We start from the raw sequence: 19,866 nt of genomic DNA, 5'->3' as shown, positions 1-19,866 counted from the left end.
GTGACAACGAGTTTAGTGTAAAAGATTAGAGCTGAAAATGTTTCAATTCTGAAATACGAGACTATGAATGAAACATTACAGGGGTCTGTGTTAATGCCTTCAGAGTAAGAGCTAGACTGAGAACATAAAGCAATCCAGCCTCGCTCCTATCATCATATCTCCTCGCTCCCTTTTCTCGCTGTCTGTCCTCTCTCTCCAAAAGCACCGTCTGTTCCTGCTGAAATTATCTGCCTTCAGCTCCCGACCGACCTCCAAACCACTGGTAAAATCCCAAAGGGAATAAATGGATTAGATAAACAGAGATTTGCCCGTCTAACCCCACCTAACATGGACTACTTATATTGTATAAGGGGGTAGGGGCGGTATACTGTATGGATAAATCCAACTCAAGGTACTTATGCCACAATTGAATCATTAATTTTCACTTGGAATATGACACAATCAAACAGATTTCTCATATCCAATTATTACACAAAGCCTATCTGTACATCTGTCTACATTCCATCTCATTCATCTAGACCTCTGGAAAGATAATTGATTAATGCCAATTACAAAGCTCACATACAAAAACAAAGACTCCAATATGTGACAAACACCATCTTTGTCCATCTTTTCCTTGTCCCTTGCTTGTAATTAAAAACGTGAAGATATTTATATAGTCTTTCGAGTTTTTAATCCACCTGAAGGTATTCTCAGTGTCAAGAAGTCCTTGGGGATACTAACCCCTAACTTTCTCCTTAAGACCGATCCAATCAAAAATCAATGAATGTCGTTGAGCTCCTCCAAATTAAAGGTCGATCCGTTTCAGCCATTACAGTTTTAGGCTTCCTCAGAACGAAAGAAGACAAGAACACAAGCCTAGAATTTAAAATAGTTGAAAATTCACACTAATAGTTGTACAAATGTATCACATACCTACCTACATCTGGAAAGAGTCAGCCCATTTCTATAAAACTGCACTTCTAAAGTTACTACATCTAAAGAGGACCTAAAACAAATGCTAATGTACTCCAGACTAGCTTTGGAGCAAGTCCAGCACCACACATGGCCATTAACAGATACTGCAAGACACTCCTGTAGAAGATAATGGAAGCTGAGACCAAAAAAAACATAAAATACCATATGTAAAATGTGAAACTAAATTAAATTATTCAGACATATATATATATATATATATATATATATATATATAGAGAGAGAGAGAGAGAGAGAGACTTTTTTAAGGTTAAATTCAGTTTAATATTTAATTTTGTAAAAAATATACATTCAATTAAAATTAATTATATACATAACATTTGGTAATTTTATTACATATTAAATGGAAATATACATTTTACTGTAGGTGAGTTTTGTTTTAAATAAATCTTTAAATAAATAATTATACATTAATTTAATATAATTGTTTTTCTATACTTTTAAGCTAGTGCTTTGGCATTTTATTTGTTCTGGTTTAAAACATATATACAATTTTTAGCATTACTATTTGTCATTAAAATATTGTTACTATTATTAAAAGTTTAGTACACTTTTGTTTTTTTTTTACTTTTCCCTATACTTTACCATAAAGATATATCTTTTCCGGTGCTGGAGACCTACACCTACATGTAAAATGTTATTCATAGTATGTTTATAGTCTTACATTTGACTTCACCTCTGGCTTAAGAGAGTGGGAACAGGTAAGCCTACACTTTGTAGTAACTTTACACTTGGAAATATTGGACAGCTAAAAGTAGTAAAGTTACTAAAAAGTGTAAGAGTAAATATGCACATGAGTAAATACACAAGTCTACATTTAAATTTGTGAACTGGCCCCACAATGTCTCCGCACGGCATAACTTAGGTTTCTGGGACTGCATCCTCTAAAGTTTGAAAAATATAATATATTAGATGAATTCATTATGTATGCAATAAATGAAGAACTTTGAGTGAGCCTACATTGGTGAATGAATCAAGATGCTATCCTTATCAGAAATCTATGGAGCGTAGTCACAAAGGTAAATGTATACGTAACCCTACACCTGTAAATTTAATTTACAATTATAGTAAATTTAGTAATTTTGGCTAATCACCATTTCCGAGCATAAATTTACTACAAAGTGTAGACTTACATGTCTCCACCCCGTGAAATAGGGCGTGGAGACAAATCTATGAGTTTAAAATTACTACTAGTAACTTTTCACATGTAGGTGGAAATCTCTGTCACTGTTGTGGAGATCTGCATCAGCTTAATAGAGTTCTCTCGGTGGGAAAATACAGAGAACCTTTTTAAATGTATAACTCTTTAAAACATTATCTAAAATATTTTAATATATCTATAAATTAAAAATAATTTAAAATAGTCATCAGTACCATAGAACTAATAAAATAAAATGTTACAGAACATTAGGTCATTAAAATAAATCTGTAATACTTGGTTCATAAAAATATTTTAGTTTGCTTTGTAAATATATTTTATAATAATAAAATAATGAATATATTTTAGCAACAGTAACATTTGTACTTTTAGTATACATTTTGTTAAAGGTTATGAGTTTAAACAATTTAATTTTGTTTCATTTTTACAAAAGTTTAAAAGTTGAACCTAATTTTGACTTTATTTGAAAGTTTATCACATTTTAAATAAAATGAGTTGTTAATAGTAATATAATTTTCAAAATTAAATCAAACATTTGTATAATTATATTTTAAAAATAAAACTAACTGTATTTATTTATTCAACATTATTTCCTTAGGGGTGGTATTTTAATGCCCTGTGTCCATTATTTGTTATGTGTGTCTGTTGGAGTACCTGTTAATGGCCATGTGTGGTGCCTGACTTACTCCAAGGCCGAGCTGAAGAACCTCTCAATAAATGAGCATGAAAAGCGATCTTAAATTCGGGCAGTGGTAGTAGACAGTCTTTGTACAGGGCCAAAGATATTTTACTACATGAGTGGGTCTGTGGTTGGGACTGGTACTGAAAGTATTGTGGTATTTGTGTAGTGCTTACCCCGGGCAAGAAATGCTTCAACACACGCACAGCACGTTAAACCATGTGAATGTGTGGCTGGAAGTGTGTTGTCTTCACTTTGAGCTTACCTGGGAAGTGTTTCCTTGCCTTGCATGCTGATGACTCAGGTGTGTTTATTGTGTTTTGGGACCCATCGCTTCACAGTGTGATGGATGGATGAGGAAGTGCGAGACCAAAGTGCATTTTCATAATTTGTGGTATGCGGACAGGTGTTTTCTGAATGGCTGTGGACAGGGAAATCTTAAGGAATTCAAATTGGAAACATATGAGAGTGGGTCGTAGTTTTTAGAGTTTTCACAGAAGAGGCCCATCACTGGTAGGTGAAAACGAACCACAGGAAAGACGTTTTAAGACAGGGGCATATGGGCTCTGGCCCCAGGACCCAGCCTTTTAGGGGGCCCCCAGGTGGACCAGCTCTGTTCTGCGGTCTTCCCCTGATGACCTTGGATAATTCTTAACCAGATTATTTTAAATATCTTTTTTCTTTAGTTTATTTTTAATGCTGGTGATGTTGGAAAGTCGGTTACAGAAATGATGCAGAGAAATGTTGTGTTATGTTTCCTGAAAAATCCATAAAAAGGTTTCTTCTAGATTTAAACAGGACCTCACGTGAGAAATGGCCTGGTATCATACAGCATATTTGCAATAATGTTAGTGAGCTGCTGCTGTGTAAATATTGAAAACACAGGTCACTATAGCTGAATATGAGATGTAATTACATTGAGAATTTGGACGAGTGTGCCTGTGCATCGCCAGTGACCTGGCCAAAGAGGGCATGAAAGAGCTTAAACTGGATCATAATTTCAAAACTGTTCTGAAAAAGGGGTCCCAAAGTAAGTTTGGCCCAAGGCCTTCAAACCTCTTATGTCCCGGCCGAACAGCACAAGACTGTGTAACCCATATTGGTGAAAGTCATGCAGTCAAGGATAGGTAGCCCCACATCAGCATTTAATTTATGTTGTTGTTTCCTGGTGCTCTGCACCGGGGACTGGAACTTATATTTTCATCATCAGATTTTGACACAGTATCCTTTCATAGGAAGAAAGGAGGGAGGAAAAACAACCTGCATAAGTGAGCTAAAGACGGCAGAAAGCGAAGGGGTGAAAAAAGATCAAGGAGATGGAATCAAAAGTAGGCTGCCTTGGTATGCAGGAACGCCACCATTCGGCTGTGCGAGTAACATTTGGGTCTCCACCTATATATTTTTATTAATTAATTTTTTTAATTTTTTTTTTACAATTTAAGCACCCCAAATCTTTTTTTTCGTTGTTTTATAAAGAGGATATAGGGCAGTTAAAATATTACAGTCAGTTTTTACCTAAAAACCAGGTGAAATTATGATGCATTGCTGGGACTAGCAGATTGTGTGGTAGCAAGTACTTAACAACAACAACAACAACAAGTAATTAACAATAGCAACACTGGGCACCACTCCGGTGCTGTGGGACTGCAGCTTTGATATATCCAGTGTGGTTATAGTGTTTAGAAAGGAAAACCAGATTTCTTCTTTAAGATTTGCCTGCTTTGGAGTATCAACACAATATGTGGATGTACAATAAATGAAAGGTGAGTACTTTTTATTTTCCTATTTGGGGGTTAGGTGATAATAGTTTGTGTCAAAAACTGCCATAAGATGACAATTTTCTTATTATAGTCGGTTTTCAATTAGAAGAAAAAAAACAGTTGGTCTGAATTTACTCAGCAGCTACTGATGTAGGCTGAGATAAGTCTCAAATGTATGTGTTTCTGTTCTCACATCATTCCACCAAGCCCATCATCTGACACAAAACATCCAGATGCAGGCAAATGTTTGGATCAAAGCTTCATCGGGAAAAACAAGTTCAGATCCCCGAAATTATGTGTTGGTGCATTTCCCACCTGCACTGCATGGGCTTGCAATGTGTGCTCGTTTTATGGCGCTGTTATGAAAATTGCCTTGGGACTCCTGCGAGTGCATTGATTGAATAAAATGATTTCTATGCTTTAGAGTGACAGGAGGTCACAGAATAAAAATAAAGAGGCCAAAAAGAGCCAATTCAGACGCAGAACCTTTTATTTTCCCGCCTCAGGACCTCTTCCGAGGCCACTCGATGAAGGATCGCTTCCAAGTGCCTGATCGTTCATAAACGCGCTGAAAGACATCGAGGGGCAGAACAGTTGAGAGTCTTGGCTGAAGGAGGCAGGGGTGACTACTGTCTCTAAGGTACCATTAAACTAGATAACAACAGGCACCTTTATTCAGTGGAAAGAGGAACCGAGGGTGAACATGTGCTTTACAAATGTATATGTTGTGTTGTTATGTTATTGCTCGTGTAGAGACTTTAGGGAGCAGAGTCAGAGAGACAAAACAACAGGATTCCAAGAAGGCCAATACATGGCAAGCTGGCACTCCAACCAGAGTTGTGACTACAAAAGAGCCACTTTAAAAAAAAAATCAGGTTCACCACACAAGTCACTCAAGATGGCCGTTTCATCGGAGAGACCACATGCCAATGGCTAAACTCACTTTAGTCTGCTATTCTGAGGTGAAGCTTTTTTGGCACAGATCGCAGCACAATATCGCTCAACCTGCCTCTTTTTCTGGGTGTATTCTCTGTAGTGTTTTTGAATTGTATCTACCTCTAACATACAACTACAGCCATCTTTGTCCACAGCTGTTGGCTCCCTCCTTTGTGTATTCTTCAAAAGTGCTAACACTGTGTTTTATCATATTAAACCCAGACTTACTGTTTGTTTAACGTTTTCATAGTTTTCAAAATAGATTTAATCTTCGTTTACCTTCATATGATCGAATAAAGCTATAAGCTGATTATATTTGTCCCTGCACCTTAGTAGGGGACATGGCAAGAGCAGGGGATAAAAGTAAATACTGCTGAGAGTTTCTTTTTTTTCCAAGTGTTGCCAGTGCTTAAGGGGGGCCAGTCAAATACTCACAGTGAGATCATACGTGGTGACTAATTTTATTAGCTCAGAAAATAAGAATCTCCAAGGCCTCCAAGAGTCCCTCATCCATATCTTAAATCAGAAAGTTTACGTTCAGAAACAAAAAGATCAATTTAAGAGTCAGGTATTTGCGGAGCCCTGGATATCAATACACGGATGGCAAGATCCGATAGCCAGTCCGCTCACAAGACGTTATCACCTAACATTGGTCGCCACCAAAGAAGCCTTTAAATCTTAAGGATTTCAGAGCCAGTATGGAGCAGACATGAGATATTTGCCGATAGGAAAAGGAGTTGTTCACGTATGAAAAATGCCTTTAAATGTGATGCAGTCCTTTTTAGGCATCTTTGAAACCGGTGCTCGTTAAATATTAAATAAGCAGAAAAGGTTTACTGCCACTAATTATCAGTTCTTGGCAGGCTACAATGTGAACATTGGTTAGTGGGTCCCAGACCCCAAATAGACAGTGATAAAGTCTTACTAAAAGTAGGCTGTGAGCCAACTTGAAACAGGCACTTTTCTAAATTTTCTAAAAAATGCTGAGGCATATTAAACGATGGTCAAAGGTGTTCCCGGAAAAGCCCCTTTGAATGATTCCTCCTTGGCAATGCTACTCTGTCACTAAAACCTGCAAGGGTTACCTTTCTATGCAAGTCTACCTTTGTAATTCATGCCTTAACAGCCTCCATGAACTACAGCAACATGTTAAGTTCCACAGCAACCTGCCTTAGGGCCCGAATATGACTTTGGAGGTTGTGGTACTGCCATTGCGGCAGTGGCGACAACCCCGACCACCAACTAGGCAGTCCGCCAGCCGAATTACGATGTTGGTAGTCCCACTGACGAAAGACCACCTGTGTCCTGCTGTCACCACTACTCTTTCAATCCCGTATCGACGGCGGTCACATGCTACAGTGACTGATGGCTGGAGTCTAGCCTCTGTTCCCGCAGGAGGTATTATGGCGTGGCTCACCACTAAGCTGACTGTGGCATGAAGACCTCGGACATCGACTGGGGGGAAACACGAGATATAAGGAAAGTACTTACCTTATATCCAGTTTCCACTCCTCTTCCCATCACGGAGCGCCATGTCAAGGTCCTCCTTTTGCTGCAGACACTTGCCAGTGATGAAAATGCACACCGTTGGCGTCAAGCCACTCGTACATTGCTTCACTATTACAATGTCTGTGGACCCATGCTGTTGGACAGGGTATGTTTTCTGTTCAGTGTAATACATATGTGTGTATTTTCAGACTTGCTTTGTGTACATACAGACATATGTATTAGCACTGTGGATCAAAATCTACAAAAAAATGAGGTTCCTAGCACAACGGTCCACCTCCTTTGGAAGACCAACGCTGCAAGACCGCCAGCACAACAGAAACATCGTAATATGGCGGGCAGAAGACCGCTGGCTCAGCGGTCTTCTTGGGACTGGTGCTGCGGCAGTGCGACGGTAAGACCACCGAACTCGAAATCAGACCCTGGGACTCAATGCTCAATCTATGGTTTGAAGCATAAATACACAATCACTGGCTTGTTGAGTAACATTAAAAACAGCAGAAGTGCAGTGTGAAACACTATAAAAACATATGATAATTGAAATTACTGTTATTGTTATTATCATCATTGTGATTCAGGTCCATCTATCTTACTGCCCAGTTTATGAAACAGGAGATGGGAAAATGAGTGCAAATATCAGCTTTAACTTTATTATCACTTAGGAAAACTCTTACAAGATCAAAATCCCCAGAAATACCAGAAAAGCCACCAATACAAATCAAAACAAATTAAAAGATAATGACATTGATAATGGACAAAACTTCACAAAATCATCGGTTTTACGTCTTTAATATCTAACAGAATGGTGTACTGGATCAGCCAAATGCATGGGACATAAAAGGAACACATTGAAAGTGCAGCAATGCAATTTATTTTTATATTGTGCGATTAGCAGTCTTTTGGCTTGAAAAACATGTTAACAAAAACATTCAGTTCCTTCAAGGTCACAGCATGCACAGTCCACGGCCGAGACTGGACACCTTTTGCAGAGCTGGTATACAGCATTGGCTACCATTGTCCTCTTCACGTCACAAACTGTTTTCCCCATAAGTTGAGACGGGAGACTGCCACTTGAATCTCGAAGCAGTTCCACTCTTCCTGGTTCTTGTAATAATCTTCCTGTTATTATGGAGGACTCTCAAAAGTCTTCGAAATAGCTTGGACCAGTCATGCCACTTGCCTAATCCCACCAGGTACCAGTAACCATTCAGAAAATGATAATCATGACCAGTCTTCAAATGAGCCCATGACATTAGGAAATATGAAGCACAAATACAATGGACCAGAGAGAAGCGAACATACAAATACTAAGAGCACTTAGAGGGAGTATGAAGTATGTCCCATGAACCAGAGGACGACACAGATTTACAGGTAGAGACTTCTGTTAAAGTATGCATTCACTAAAGCCCACAGAACAGGAAAGAACAGAATTTGCTGGATTCTTTGGTGAGGGGTTATTCATCACACCCATACAAACGGCAGAGGTACTGAATACCTTACAACTCTAAAAGCAAAACATTAAAACATGCTTGTGGCCTGTGATCGAGCTTTGTGGTGGTTGGAAAACATTTCCTATGTCATGGCTGATCTATGCAAAAATGGACGCTTTCCCCTTCCAGTGCTGTCATGACTGACAATCATGTACACTCCTAACAAGATAAGAACAGGGAAACTGTTGGGTCTGATTCTGCTACATTAGGAACTTAATTAAACAAGGACACAAATGGAATGCAAAATGGACATCAAATATGCTGGCAAAAGACTTTTTTAAAAGTCTCAAAAATCATTAATCAAATTGAATGTACATCAATAAAAAAATCCTAAAACAACACCAGCGATCACATTTTAGCAGCTTAGTAGCAGTGCCTTTGCTGCACAGTACAATGTCCAGAATTACTTTGGAAATATCTGAATTATAGAGGTCATTTTGATCTGAAGCTACATTGTTGTTAAGATGTTGATGTTGCTTCGGTGAATAACCCTGCAACACTGGTCTCAGGACTGGGGAAAAGAAGGCAGGATTGTAAGCAAGGAGAACGACAAGGGGAATGCATGAGAAGTTATTGATCAATCAGAAGAGACAGACCTGGACGTGACAGGACTAAATTAACTGAAAATTTCTAGACTACAAAACAGTGCTGGAGAAAATGAGAAGTTATATGCGCATGAGCTGGGCAAAGATCACAAAAGGAGAATCAGAAAGTTGAAGACTACACTATAAAAGTTGGTGATTTGGGGAGGCAACCCACTGGGTGACATAGTTCAGAAAATATTATGACAGAAGATTCATGGAAAGTAAATCAAGAGAGAGAGATTTGTTTGAAAATTACTGAGATTGCCCAGTAATGAAAGGCTCAATTCCTGTATCAGCTGCAAAAGCAACATTAGCTTGCTGATACTACCGAAACTGTCAAATATCAACATGATTAAGAGGTTTTTGTGAGCAGCAGGGCGTTCACTATAAGAAAATCCCTTTATCTCAACATCCTTTTTTACTGTCTATTTGTAGAGATCAGGCAATGGCTATTAGTTGCATTTTAAAAAACACTCAATGGAGTACTTTAAACTTAGTTTGCTCAAAGTAATAAACTCTGATGAGAGACTGATTGAAAAACTACAACTCTAGTGTCTACTAGTGTATTACTACCCTTTCCATTTTTAAATCAGTACCATCTACTTTTGAAGGTTTAAAAATGGGGGTATGAAATTAGCTAAGAAGACTTGGGATGTCAACAATGGAGTAGAAGTTTATCTGAAAATAACCTAAACTGGTCTAACCAGCCACACACAGATTAACCATTTTGTTCCTATTACTAATCTCTTCTGCAGAGCTCTCCAATATCTTCTGAAATGTCTGACAAAATGACCACAGTATCAAGCAGAGATTGCAAATGATGCCCATGGGGGTGTCCTTTGCCCTACTATTCAAGAGAACTAGGGCTCTGTCAGTAGCTCTACCTTTACATTAAACATCTCACAAGATCAAAATGAGAACTTTTTATATCATTTGGAGTTTTGAACTCAACAGACAAATAGGATACATCTTTAAAGATTTGATTCTTTTTGATGTTCTTGACAAAAGAGGAAGATTGTACATAGTGGATCAAGGGTCACATGAACACATGCGGAGCCTGAATAAAGGATATTCCAAAGGAATTTGTGAAATGCACTAAATGTTCACAATTTACTTTTTATTCCAGTGGATGTCATGATGCAAGATGTTTGCTCCTGTCAGGTAGGCAATGATTCAAGGTCAGCTCTTGCAGCATCTTTGATTCATAAAGGGATGTGGCAAACACCCGCCACATAATCCTTTCCACTAATAGGATGTAGCGCAGAGGCTAGAGCAACCACCTCTGGAGCTGGAGACCTGGTTCGAGCCTCGGTGCAATGTCTTGTGATTCTGGGCAAACACTTAATCTCCCCGTGCCCACGGACAGTGCCTTGAGGCCCTCACGAGTGATAAGCCGTGCTATATAAATCAACATTTTATTTCATGGCGATTTTGTTTCAGAGAAGGCCCTGTAATCCACATTACTTTTTAAAAGGCAACAATACTGCTTACCGCTGAACAAATCCACTTTATGAATAAGGAAGGATGTGGAAGAGCAATCAAGGCTGACAATCTAAGCAGAAACTACCCAATCCTTAAAAGGCCTGGATACCACACCCTGCAACGCCAAGGGAAGCCAAGATTATGAGCAGATGTTCACACCCCAATCACTTCTCAAACGCCTCAAGGCACCCGAAGGTGGACAAGCATCAGTAGGATGAGCTCTAGTCAGGCCAGGGCTCACACCCTGGCAAGACTGGCCCGCTACACAGAGCAGTTGGGAGACAAAGCACTTGTTAGATTGCTGCCCTGACAGTACTAGAGCAGACCGGACTGCCTCGTGTAACCCTTCTGTCCGCACCTCTCCATGTGTGCCAACTTTTTTAATTTTTTTTAAAGATCCCAGAGACATTTGCTCTTTTTAGTTTATATATGGTGTCATCACCCTGGCCTTCAAGAACTTCCTCTCAGACAGCTTCCACTTTCATTAGTAACAAATTATGTTTCAGATTAGGAAAGACACAGTGAGGCGAAAGGAGATTTACCCCGCTTCCACTGTTCCAGCTAGGACAGCAGAAAGGCTAGAAGTTTTGGTGAAACTGTAGTAGACAATCTAGAGGAACCTGGATGATTATGCTGCACAGTTTTAGAAAAGACTGAACAAAATGTACGGCCCGGCTGAAAGAAGGTTATTAGACCTTAAATAGAATAAAAGACAGAATAATTAGCGAAATTATAGCTCGGCAGAATAAGAGGAGATTACGATTGGGAAATACTGGGTGAATTTGTAGCGGACAGAGAGGCCACTCGGCGAGTTGAAGAGAACACTGAACATGAGGAGCTGGTAAGTGCCTACATGAAATTATAGGTAATGAGAGAAATACTTGGTGTACTATCAACATAATGAAAGGAGTACACAAAATTAAACTATAGCACACAAGACCAGATAAGTGCACATGCAACATGAGCATCAAGGATGAGAGGCATTCAAACGTATTATGATACAAGTTTTGGCAAGTCATAAGGATAGTCTGAAATGTAAGAAAACAGAAAAGACAAAAGAGCAGATTAGTTCAGTAAACAATGTATGTGAGCTTTGAAGTAATGGCAAGGAGCCCAATGACTGGAGACAGGACAGCTGGAAATCAAACAAGTCTGGCCAAATCTGGATCACTTTAATAAAAGAACATATTACTGTAGATTGGACAGTGTGTCAGGGTTCATGGGCCCGAGTTAGCTGACTAGTTCCTTAATTAGTGGGCTCACAAAATTAGCAGATCGTTCTTGCATTAAAAGGATTTCTTTGGTGTTCTCGACATTTAGTGTTCGCAGTTCTGCCAGCAAGCAGAGTATTTTTGCATAGAGAAACCTGCAAGACACAGAAACAAAAAATAGGTATTCAAGTATTTCTGTTGCACACCGGGTTTGCAGACCACTGAACATGCAGTTACACAAATATTTTCATTAAATTCAACCAACATTTATTTTTCATAATTAGACTCCGACCAAAGTAAGAGAGATAGATACAACAAGCATTGGCAAAGCCAATAAGTTTCACCTATGCAAGAGCTATTGGATTTGCCAATATGTTTTAGTGCTGGATTACACCAGCGTGGCTGCTGTTCAACATGGTTAAAATTAGTGGGGTAAAGGAGAGTTGCGCGGAGTGGAGTGTCATAAAGAGGAATGTTGTGAAGTAGAGTGGCGTGTTATTGAGTGGCATAGACAGTTGTGGAGTGGCATAGAGTTGCATGGAATGTTGTAGAGTGTGGTAAAGTGGCATGGAGTGGTACAGAGAAAAGTTGCTTGGAGTGAAGTAGAGTATCATGGAGTGTTGTGAAGGGAGTAGAGGGGAAAGGGGGTTTTGGAATGGAGTGTCAGAGTTGAGTGGTGCAGAGTAGATTTTCAGAATGGAGTAGAGTGTTCTAGAGTGGAGTGGCATAGAGTGTCATAGAATGGTGTAGAGTGGAGTGGAGTAGAGGCTGTTACATAGAGTGGGGTACAGTGTTGTAGAGAAGAGAGGCGTAGAGCAGAGGTGATTGCCGTAGAGTGGAGTCGAATTGAGTTGAGTACTGTAGTGCAGTAGACTGGTATAGAGTGGAGTAGAATGCTGCAGAGAGGAGTAGTGCAGAGCAGAATAGTGTTGTAGGGGGGAGCAGCATTCGGTGTCAGATTGAAGTGGCACAGAGTGGTGTGGAAAGAGTTGCTTAGTTGTCAAGTGGAGTAGTGGACTAGAGTGGAGTAGTGTGTAATAGAATAGTGTGGAGTAAAGTGGTATGGAGTAGTGTGGAGAGAGCTGCTTAGAGTGTTGTTGAGTGGAGAAGTGTGTTGAGGAGTGGCAAAGAGTGTCAGAGAGGGGGGGAGAAGAGCTTAATGGAGTAGAGTGTTAGGGTAGCGTATCATGTAGTGTCCTAGAGTGGAGTGGAGTGGCATAAGTTACAGAGCAGCAGAGTAGATTGAGGTAGAGTGCATTGGCATAGAGTGCACTGGCCCAGATTAGAGTGGTGCAGAGTAGAGTGGAGTAGCGCAGTTCAGACTGCAATGGCGTAGAATGGAGTGGAGCAGGATGGAGTGGCGCAGAGTGGATTACAGTGGCACGAAAAACTATGGCATAGAGTGCAGTGGCGTACAGTAGTTTGTTGTACAGTGAAGTGGCATAGAATGGAGTGGTGCAGAGTAGATGAAGAGGTGTAGAGTAGAGTGGTATCGAGTGCAGTGGTGTGGAGTGCAGTGGCATGCTGTAGTGCAGAGTAGTTTATAGTGGCAAAGAGTGCAGTAGAGCAGACTGGAATGATACAGAATAAAGTGGTGTAGAGTACAGCGGTATAGAATGCATCAGTGTAGAGTGCAGAAGAGTGGCAAAGAGTTGAGAGGTGCAGAGTAAAGTGCAGTAGTATAGAGTGGTGCAAAGTACAGTGGTGTCAAGAGCAGTGGCGTAGAGTACAGGGGTTCAAAGTAGAATAGAGTGGCATAGAGTGTTTGGACGTAGAACGCAATGCTGTAGAGTGGTGTAGCATGCAGTGGCCTAGAGTGCAGTGGGATAGAGTAGAGTGTTGCAGAGTAGAGTACAGTGGCATAGAGTGCAGTTGTGCAAAGTAGTTGGCACAGAGCGAAGTGGAGAAGAATGCACTGGTTTTGCGTAAAGTGCATTGGTGTATAATGCGGTGGTTTATAGTAGAGTGTTGTTGAACGCAGTAACGTAGAGTAGTGCAGAGTGGTGTAAAGTGGTGCAGTATAAAGTGCAGTGGCACAGAGTTAGTTGTTTCACAGTAGAGTGAAGTGGCGTAAAGTGGAGTGATGCAGGGTAGAGTGGAGTGACTGGCGCAGAGTGCAGTGCCACAGAGAGCAGCTGTGTAGAGTCGATTGTTTCAGAGTAGAGTGAAGTGGCGTAGAGTGGAGTGATGCAGGGTAAAGTGCAGTGGCATAAAGTAGTGGCATAGAGTGCAGTGCTGCAGAGCAGAGTGGCTCAAAGTGGGGTGGCGTAGAGTGGACTGGTGCAGAATAGAGTGGAGGGGCCTAGCCTGGAGCTGGGGTACAGTGCACTGGTGAAGAGTACAGTGGTGCATAGTAGAGTGGCGTAGAGTGCATTGGCATAGAGCAGAGAGTTGCAGAGTAGAGTATAGAGATGTAGAGTAAGATGATGTAGAGTGCAATGTCAGATTACAGTGGTGCACAGTAGATTAAAGTGCTGTGTAGTGCAGTGGCATAGAATTAAAGGGCCTAGAGTGTAGTGGCATAGAGTGCATTGACGTAGAGCACATTAGAGTGGTTGAGAGGTGCAAAGTATGGTAGCGGAGAGTAGAGTGACAGAGTTCAGAGTTGCTGCGTAGAGTATATTAGTGTAGAGTGCAGTTGCTTAGAGTTGTGTAGAGTAAAGTGGCGTAGGGAGCAGCAGCGCAGAACACAATAGAGTGGCATGGAGTTCAGTGATGTAGAATGCAGTGGCATAGATTACAGTGTTGCAGTGTAGAGTACAGTGGTCTACAGTGCCGTGGTACAGAGTAGATTGGCATAGAGAGCAGCAAGAAGAGTGTGTTGGTCGTGAGTAAAGTGGTGTAGAGGGCATTAGCATAGAGTGCAGTGGCGCAGACTAGAATGGGGTGGAGCAGGGTAGACTGGAATAGTGCAAAGTGGAATAGAGTGGCAGAGTGCAGTGGCATAGAGTAAATTGTTTCAGAGTACATTGAAGTGGCGTAGAGTTCAGTGGCATATAATAGTGTGTTGTAGGCTGCAGTGGAACAGAGTGGCTTAGAGTGGATGGGGGAGTGGAGTAGAATGCAGTGTGGTAGGGTGGCATGATGTAGAGTAGAGTGACCAAAAGTAGTGGTGTTGAGTGCAGTAGAATGACTTGCAGGAGAGAGGTATAGAGTGTAGTGGTGTAGAGTGGCACAGAGTAGAGAGGAGCAGAGGGCAGTGGTGTACAGTACAGTGGTGCAGAGCATGCAATAGTGGAGTAGAGAGCAGTGACAGAGAGGAATGGTGGAGAGTGGCGAGCGTGCAATGGCTTATACAGTAGTGACGTAGAGTGCTGTAGGGTTATAATGGCGTAGAGTGCATTGGTTTTGAGTAAAATGTTATGTAGTGCATTTGCATAGAATTCAGTGGTTTAGAGTAGAGTGGCATAGAAAGCAGTGGCACAGAGCGCATGGCCTAGAGCAGAGTGGTGCAGAGTAGAGTGGCGTAGAATGGTGCAGTGTAGACTGCAATGGTGTAGAATGCAGTGGAGTAGAGTAGGCTGTGTTACAGTACAGTGAAATGAGGAAGAGTGGAGTGGTGCAGGGTAGAGTGGAGTGGCTCATAGTAGTGGAGTAAAGTGGCAGTGAACAGTGAAGTGGCATAGAGTAGTGGCATAGAGTGCGGTCGTGCATTGTAGAGTGCATTAGCATAGAGTAGAGTGGTGCACAGTAAAGTATAGAGGCATAGAGTGATGTGGCATATAGAGCAATGTCAAGAGTGCATTTGCGCACAGTAGATTAGAGTGGTATATAGAAGATTGGCATGGAGTGCAGTAGAGTGGTGCAGAGTAGAGTTCAGTGGCGTAGAGTGTAGTGACAGTGGCAGAGTAGAGTGGTACAAAGTAGAGTGAGTGAGAGTTCAATGTCAGAGAATGTAAAGTTGCACAATAGAGTGTCACAGAGGGCTGTGGTGCAGATTAGAATGGCACAGAATGCACTGGTGTAGAGTGCAGTGACAGAGTAGAGTGGTGCAGAGTAAAGTGGCATAGAGCATAGAAAACATTGGCGCAGAGTACAGTGGTGCAGATTAGAATAGAGTGGCGTAAAGTTGAGTGACAGAGTGCAACGGTGTAGAGTGGCACAGTGTAGAATATAGTGGCGTACAGTGCATGGGCACAGAGTGGGTTGGAGTAAAGTGTGTTGATTTTGAGTAAAGTGGTCTAAAGTGCATTGCGTAGTGTGGTTCTAAAAATTCTGGACCCATGTAATTTACTTTGCCACAGCAGTACGATTTTAGTATCAAAAGACCGATAATGACTAGTACACTAAGCATGAGCATTTTCGCTCAATTCCAGCAGCGTTTTCACCTCGAAATCGCCATTTTCGTCCTGCACTCGTGGCTCCCATTTTATACACGGCAGCCATTTTAAAAGTTGCCCTCACATAGGCTTATAATACAGTCAGATTTGATTCCAAGGACACGTACACCTTGATTGACTTTTCTCTGACCTGGGCAAGCTGGAACCATTGCCTCAGGCCAAACCTGTTTGGTCAGTCTCTCTCCCAGTGGCCGAATCAGATAGCATCAAGGCACACCATGCCATAAAACCCTTATTATCGCTCACACACCCTGCCTAATCTTGCTCACACCTGCACCTGCTCTTTTCTTCTTCTTACTTTACGAGGGGGAGGTGCCCGTTTTTATTGGGGGTCCACACTTATCTGATGTGAAATTCTAGGCCTTGCCGGGTAATTTATTATGGGTTGGATGACATGAAATATGAGGTTTCATCATGACACTGTTTTTTCCTTTGTAGTGAAAACATGTGAATGACCAACCAAAATGTCAAGAATGTTTGCCTGAAGCTTAAAAAACTGTATATAAGGAAACCTGATTTTGCATTGACACACAGTCTCCTGAGAACATACAAATCGTGCTGTTGTACTTCTAGGACACTTGTCAATTGGTTGCAGCCAATAAATTCGATCTTTGACTTCACCTAGAAGACTCTGAGTTTCTGTAGTCTGAATCAGGAAAGTACCCGAGGTCTTTGGGTGTACCCTGGCACCGCTGGGTTACCGGATCAGTACCGGTTCTGAAAAACCCAGTACCTCAGTAGAGTGGCGCAGAGTAGAGTGGAGTGATGCGGGGTAGCATGCAGCGGCGCAGAGTTGAATGGCATAGAGTGTAGTTGTGTTGAGTGGAATGGCATAGAGTGCAGTGGTGTAGAGTAGTTAGTTTCAGAGTAGAGTGAAGTGATGTGTTATAGAGTGCCGAGCAGATTAGAGAGGCTTACAGTGGATTGGTGTAGAGTGCAGGGTTATGAAGTGGAGCAACACATGGTAAAGTTGTGTAGAGTATAGTGGCATACTGTAGTGTGGGGCAAAGTACAGTACAGTGGCATAAAGTACAGTGGTGCAGAGAATAGTGGCATAAAGATCGGTGGTGGGTGGGAGGGGTGTGAGGAACGTCCAGTTGCTGGGTTCCTTTATTTCTCCTGGCAGGGTCAGGAAGTATTTGTAATGGGAATTGTCCAAAAGCGAATTACAGCTAGTTTTACCTTCCTCCGGGCCACCTCTGACCCAAAATGAAAAGTAAGCCGTGGAAATCAGGATAAATCCATACAGAATCCCAGCACAGTCACCAGAATTGTGGAGAAACTGAGGTTGTACGTAAAAACAGTCATTGTCAAAAATGTAGAACCAAAGAATTCAATGCAAAAACGTCAAAGAATTCACATATATCAAATGCATTAACCCAAACTTTACTGTAAAAAAAAATACAAAACTAACTAGAACTATAAATGTTGTTTTAAAAAGACTTCCATAAACTCTCTTAATATTTTCAACATAGTTTACTACTGCTGCCCTATATTCTGTTTTTTAGCATGTGAATACTTGGGGTGGCCGCAGGTTCTTCTGACACTTTTGCTGACAGGTGCCACATACAGAGTGACTGCTGGGCACTTGTTTTCAAGCAGTGGTGGCCAGTAATTTTAAGAGGGAGGGAGGCGGGTTAGGTTACACACGCACACATACACCTCACTCACTCACACCCATTCATTCATACATGCACTCACACACCCATTCACAACACTCACTAACGAATACACATACAATCATATGCGCATGCACGCACCAAACATTAAAAAACAATGTAATGTAGCTCAGCAGTTCCGACAGGGAAGCCTTGGAGGTCCCAGGAGAGTTGAGACTGCTGCCTTCCCTCATTGGCTAACCTAAGGTCAGCCAATGAGGGAAGGCAGCAGTCCTAACTTATCACAAGGTGGGAAGGGGTCAATGAGACTGCTGACCCCACCCCACTCTGTTACGAGGGTTCACTGATTAACACTCGGCCCTGGGCGCCTCAGGGCTTAAAACTGAAGCAATTGGTGACATTCCCCCTCATCATGAGAGGGAGGGTCTCAAGGCACCTTAGCTGAAGAGGTTACGCCGACAGGGCTGTGACTTCTTCAGCCCAGCAAAGCTTAGGCAGCCATGAGTCAGTGAATTTATCACAGGTCAGCTCTGGGCTGCCTGACCTGAACTAGAAGAGTATCTGTCAGGCTGACTTTTGTTCAGCCTGACAGATACTCTTCACATCAGGAAAAAGGTAGGGAGGCGTGGCCCCTCAGCCCGTATGGACGGGCTGTTGCAGTTTTCAAGGGCTGTCCAGGGTCCGTAGTGTACTCAATTTAGTGGAATAATGATTAAGGTAATTACACTGCCTATTCCTTGAAAGTGCTATGCCTCACAATTATTCCATGGTCCTCGAAGTGGTGCCTGCAAAAGGCCTTCCACCTGCATTCCGCATTTTTTCAGTCTCCGCAGGTGGATGGAAAACTAGCAAAAATGAGCGGTAGTTCCTGATGCTCAGTATCGGCTTACTGAAAAATCCTAAAAAAAGGAGAATCACCGACCCTGGTGGACACCCCCATCCTGTGCCTTAAATCAAAACACAGAGGTGCAGGTACTCACTATTTAAAGTACCCATACTCACCCCCTTAAACTTATTGCAGCAGTGATGAGAAATGAAGTTCAGGTACTCAGTATCGGACATTACCTGCCCACTCCTCTGTAACTCCTTTGATTTGTTCTCCTCTTTCACTCATATCTCCCTTTCCCCTTGCATTCCTGCTATGTCTCTGCTCTGTTTATCTTATGCTTTGTGATAGCAAATTATTGGGTTAGCCCAAGTGCCTAAAATCTCCTCTTTCCAATTCCCTGCCTATGCGGGTCATGATCACCTTGTGCCTGGACACTGCAAATTAGTTCTGTTTCAACCTCTCAATGTTCACCATCACTGTAACCCAATATAATATCAATCATTCCTTCTGCCGAGCTGCTGTCTTTCTTACTTTCTGTGCAGCTCTCTTTTTATCAGGGTGGCACTAATCAGGAATCAGCCCCTCCTGTATTTCAATAGCAAGGTGACCATTTTGAGAAGTAGCAGTTCTTAAAAATGCATTTGTTTTATTTTGTTTGTTTAGTAAATGCAAATCTATAGAAATGTGTATGATTTTTTTGTAAAGTAAACAATTTGAAAATTGTGGTAGATAGCTTGTTTGCATTACATAGTTGAGACTCAGACTACTAAAACTATGGTGTGGGGGAGAGAACCTAAAGGTCAAAGGTGCAACCTTTCCCTTGTGACCAGACCACAGCTGTAAGAACAACTGGAAAATATGCATCCCAAGTGACTTTTGTTCCCTAGGAAGCCATTTTAAAATTGGTAATGTATTGCTGTAGCAGTTAAAAGGCTTAAACAAGCTGGTAAGATGGCTTAAACACCAGGTGGTACCTATCAAACATGTGTGAATAGAAATCTATGTATTGTAGGCAATGCTTAATTGTAGCTGGTGATTGCTGGTGGGGGCCACTAGCACTCTTTTTTGGGAACTGGCAATCTTTTCTCTCATCAGACATTTCCAGGGTGCAAGAGAGTGAAAACACACAAACTGGAAAAATGTTGGAACAGAAGGATGGTGTTGGAAGATGGTTTATTAGTAGGTGCAGGTAGGTACCTACAACTAGTAATAACACCACAATCACAAGTAAGGTCCAGTCAAGTCATAATAAATTAATCTTTGCTCACCCCTTGGTCGCTTGGCTGACGAACAATC

The 19,866-nt window shown here is 41.5% G+C and overlaps 1 protein-coding gene across 2 annotated transcripts in view; it reads right to left on the bottom strand.

The window, feature by feature from the left end:
• Positions 1–7,643: 7,643 nt before the first annotated feature.
• The window catches only part of NR1I3 (nuclear receptor subfamily 1 group I member 3), a 493,273-nt gene continuing 481,050 nt past the window's right edge, over positions 7,644–19,866 (bottom strand). Inside the window, exon 9 of one of the 2 annotated variants that reach the window (XM_069217814.1) lies at positions 7,644–11,937. In XM_069217814.1, coding sequence (XP_069073915.1) covers positions 11,802–11,937 — 136 coding nt within the window. In that variant the 3' untranslated portion in view covers positions 7,644–11,801. The remainder of the gene's footprint in view (positions 11,938–19,866) is intronic. The other variant, XM_069217815.1, reaches the window with a different exon arrangement.

This window comes from Pleurodeles waltl, chromosome 12 (assembly GCF_031143425.1).
Source record: "Pleurodeles waltl isolate 20211129_DDA chromosome 12, aPleWal1.hap1.20221129, whole genome shotgun sequence".
Lineage (NCBI taxonomy): Eukaryota > Metazoa > Chordata > Amphibia > Caudata > Salamandridae > Pleurodeles > Pleurodeles waltl.
This window is presented reverse-complemented; position numbering and strand designations above follow the sequence as displayed.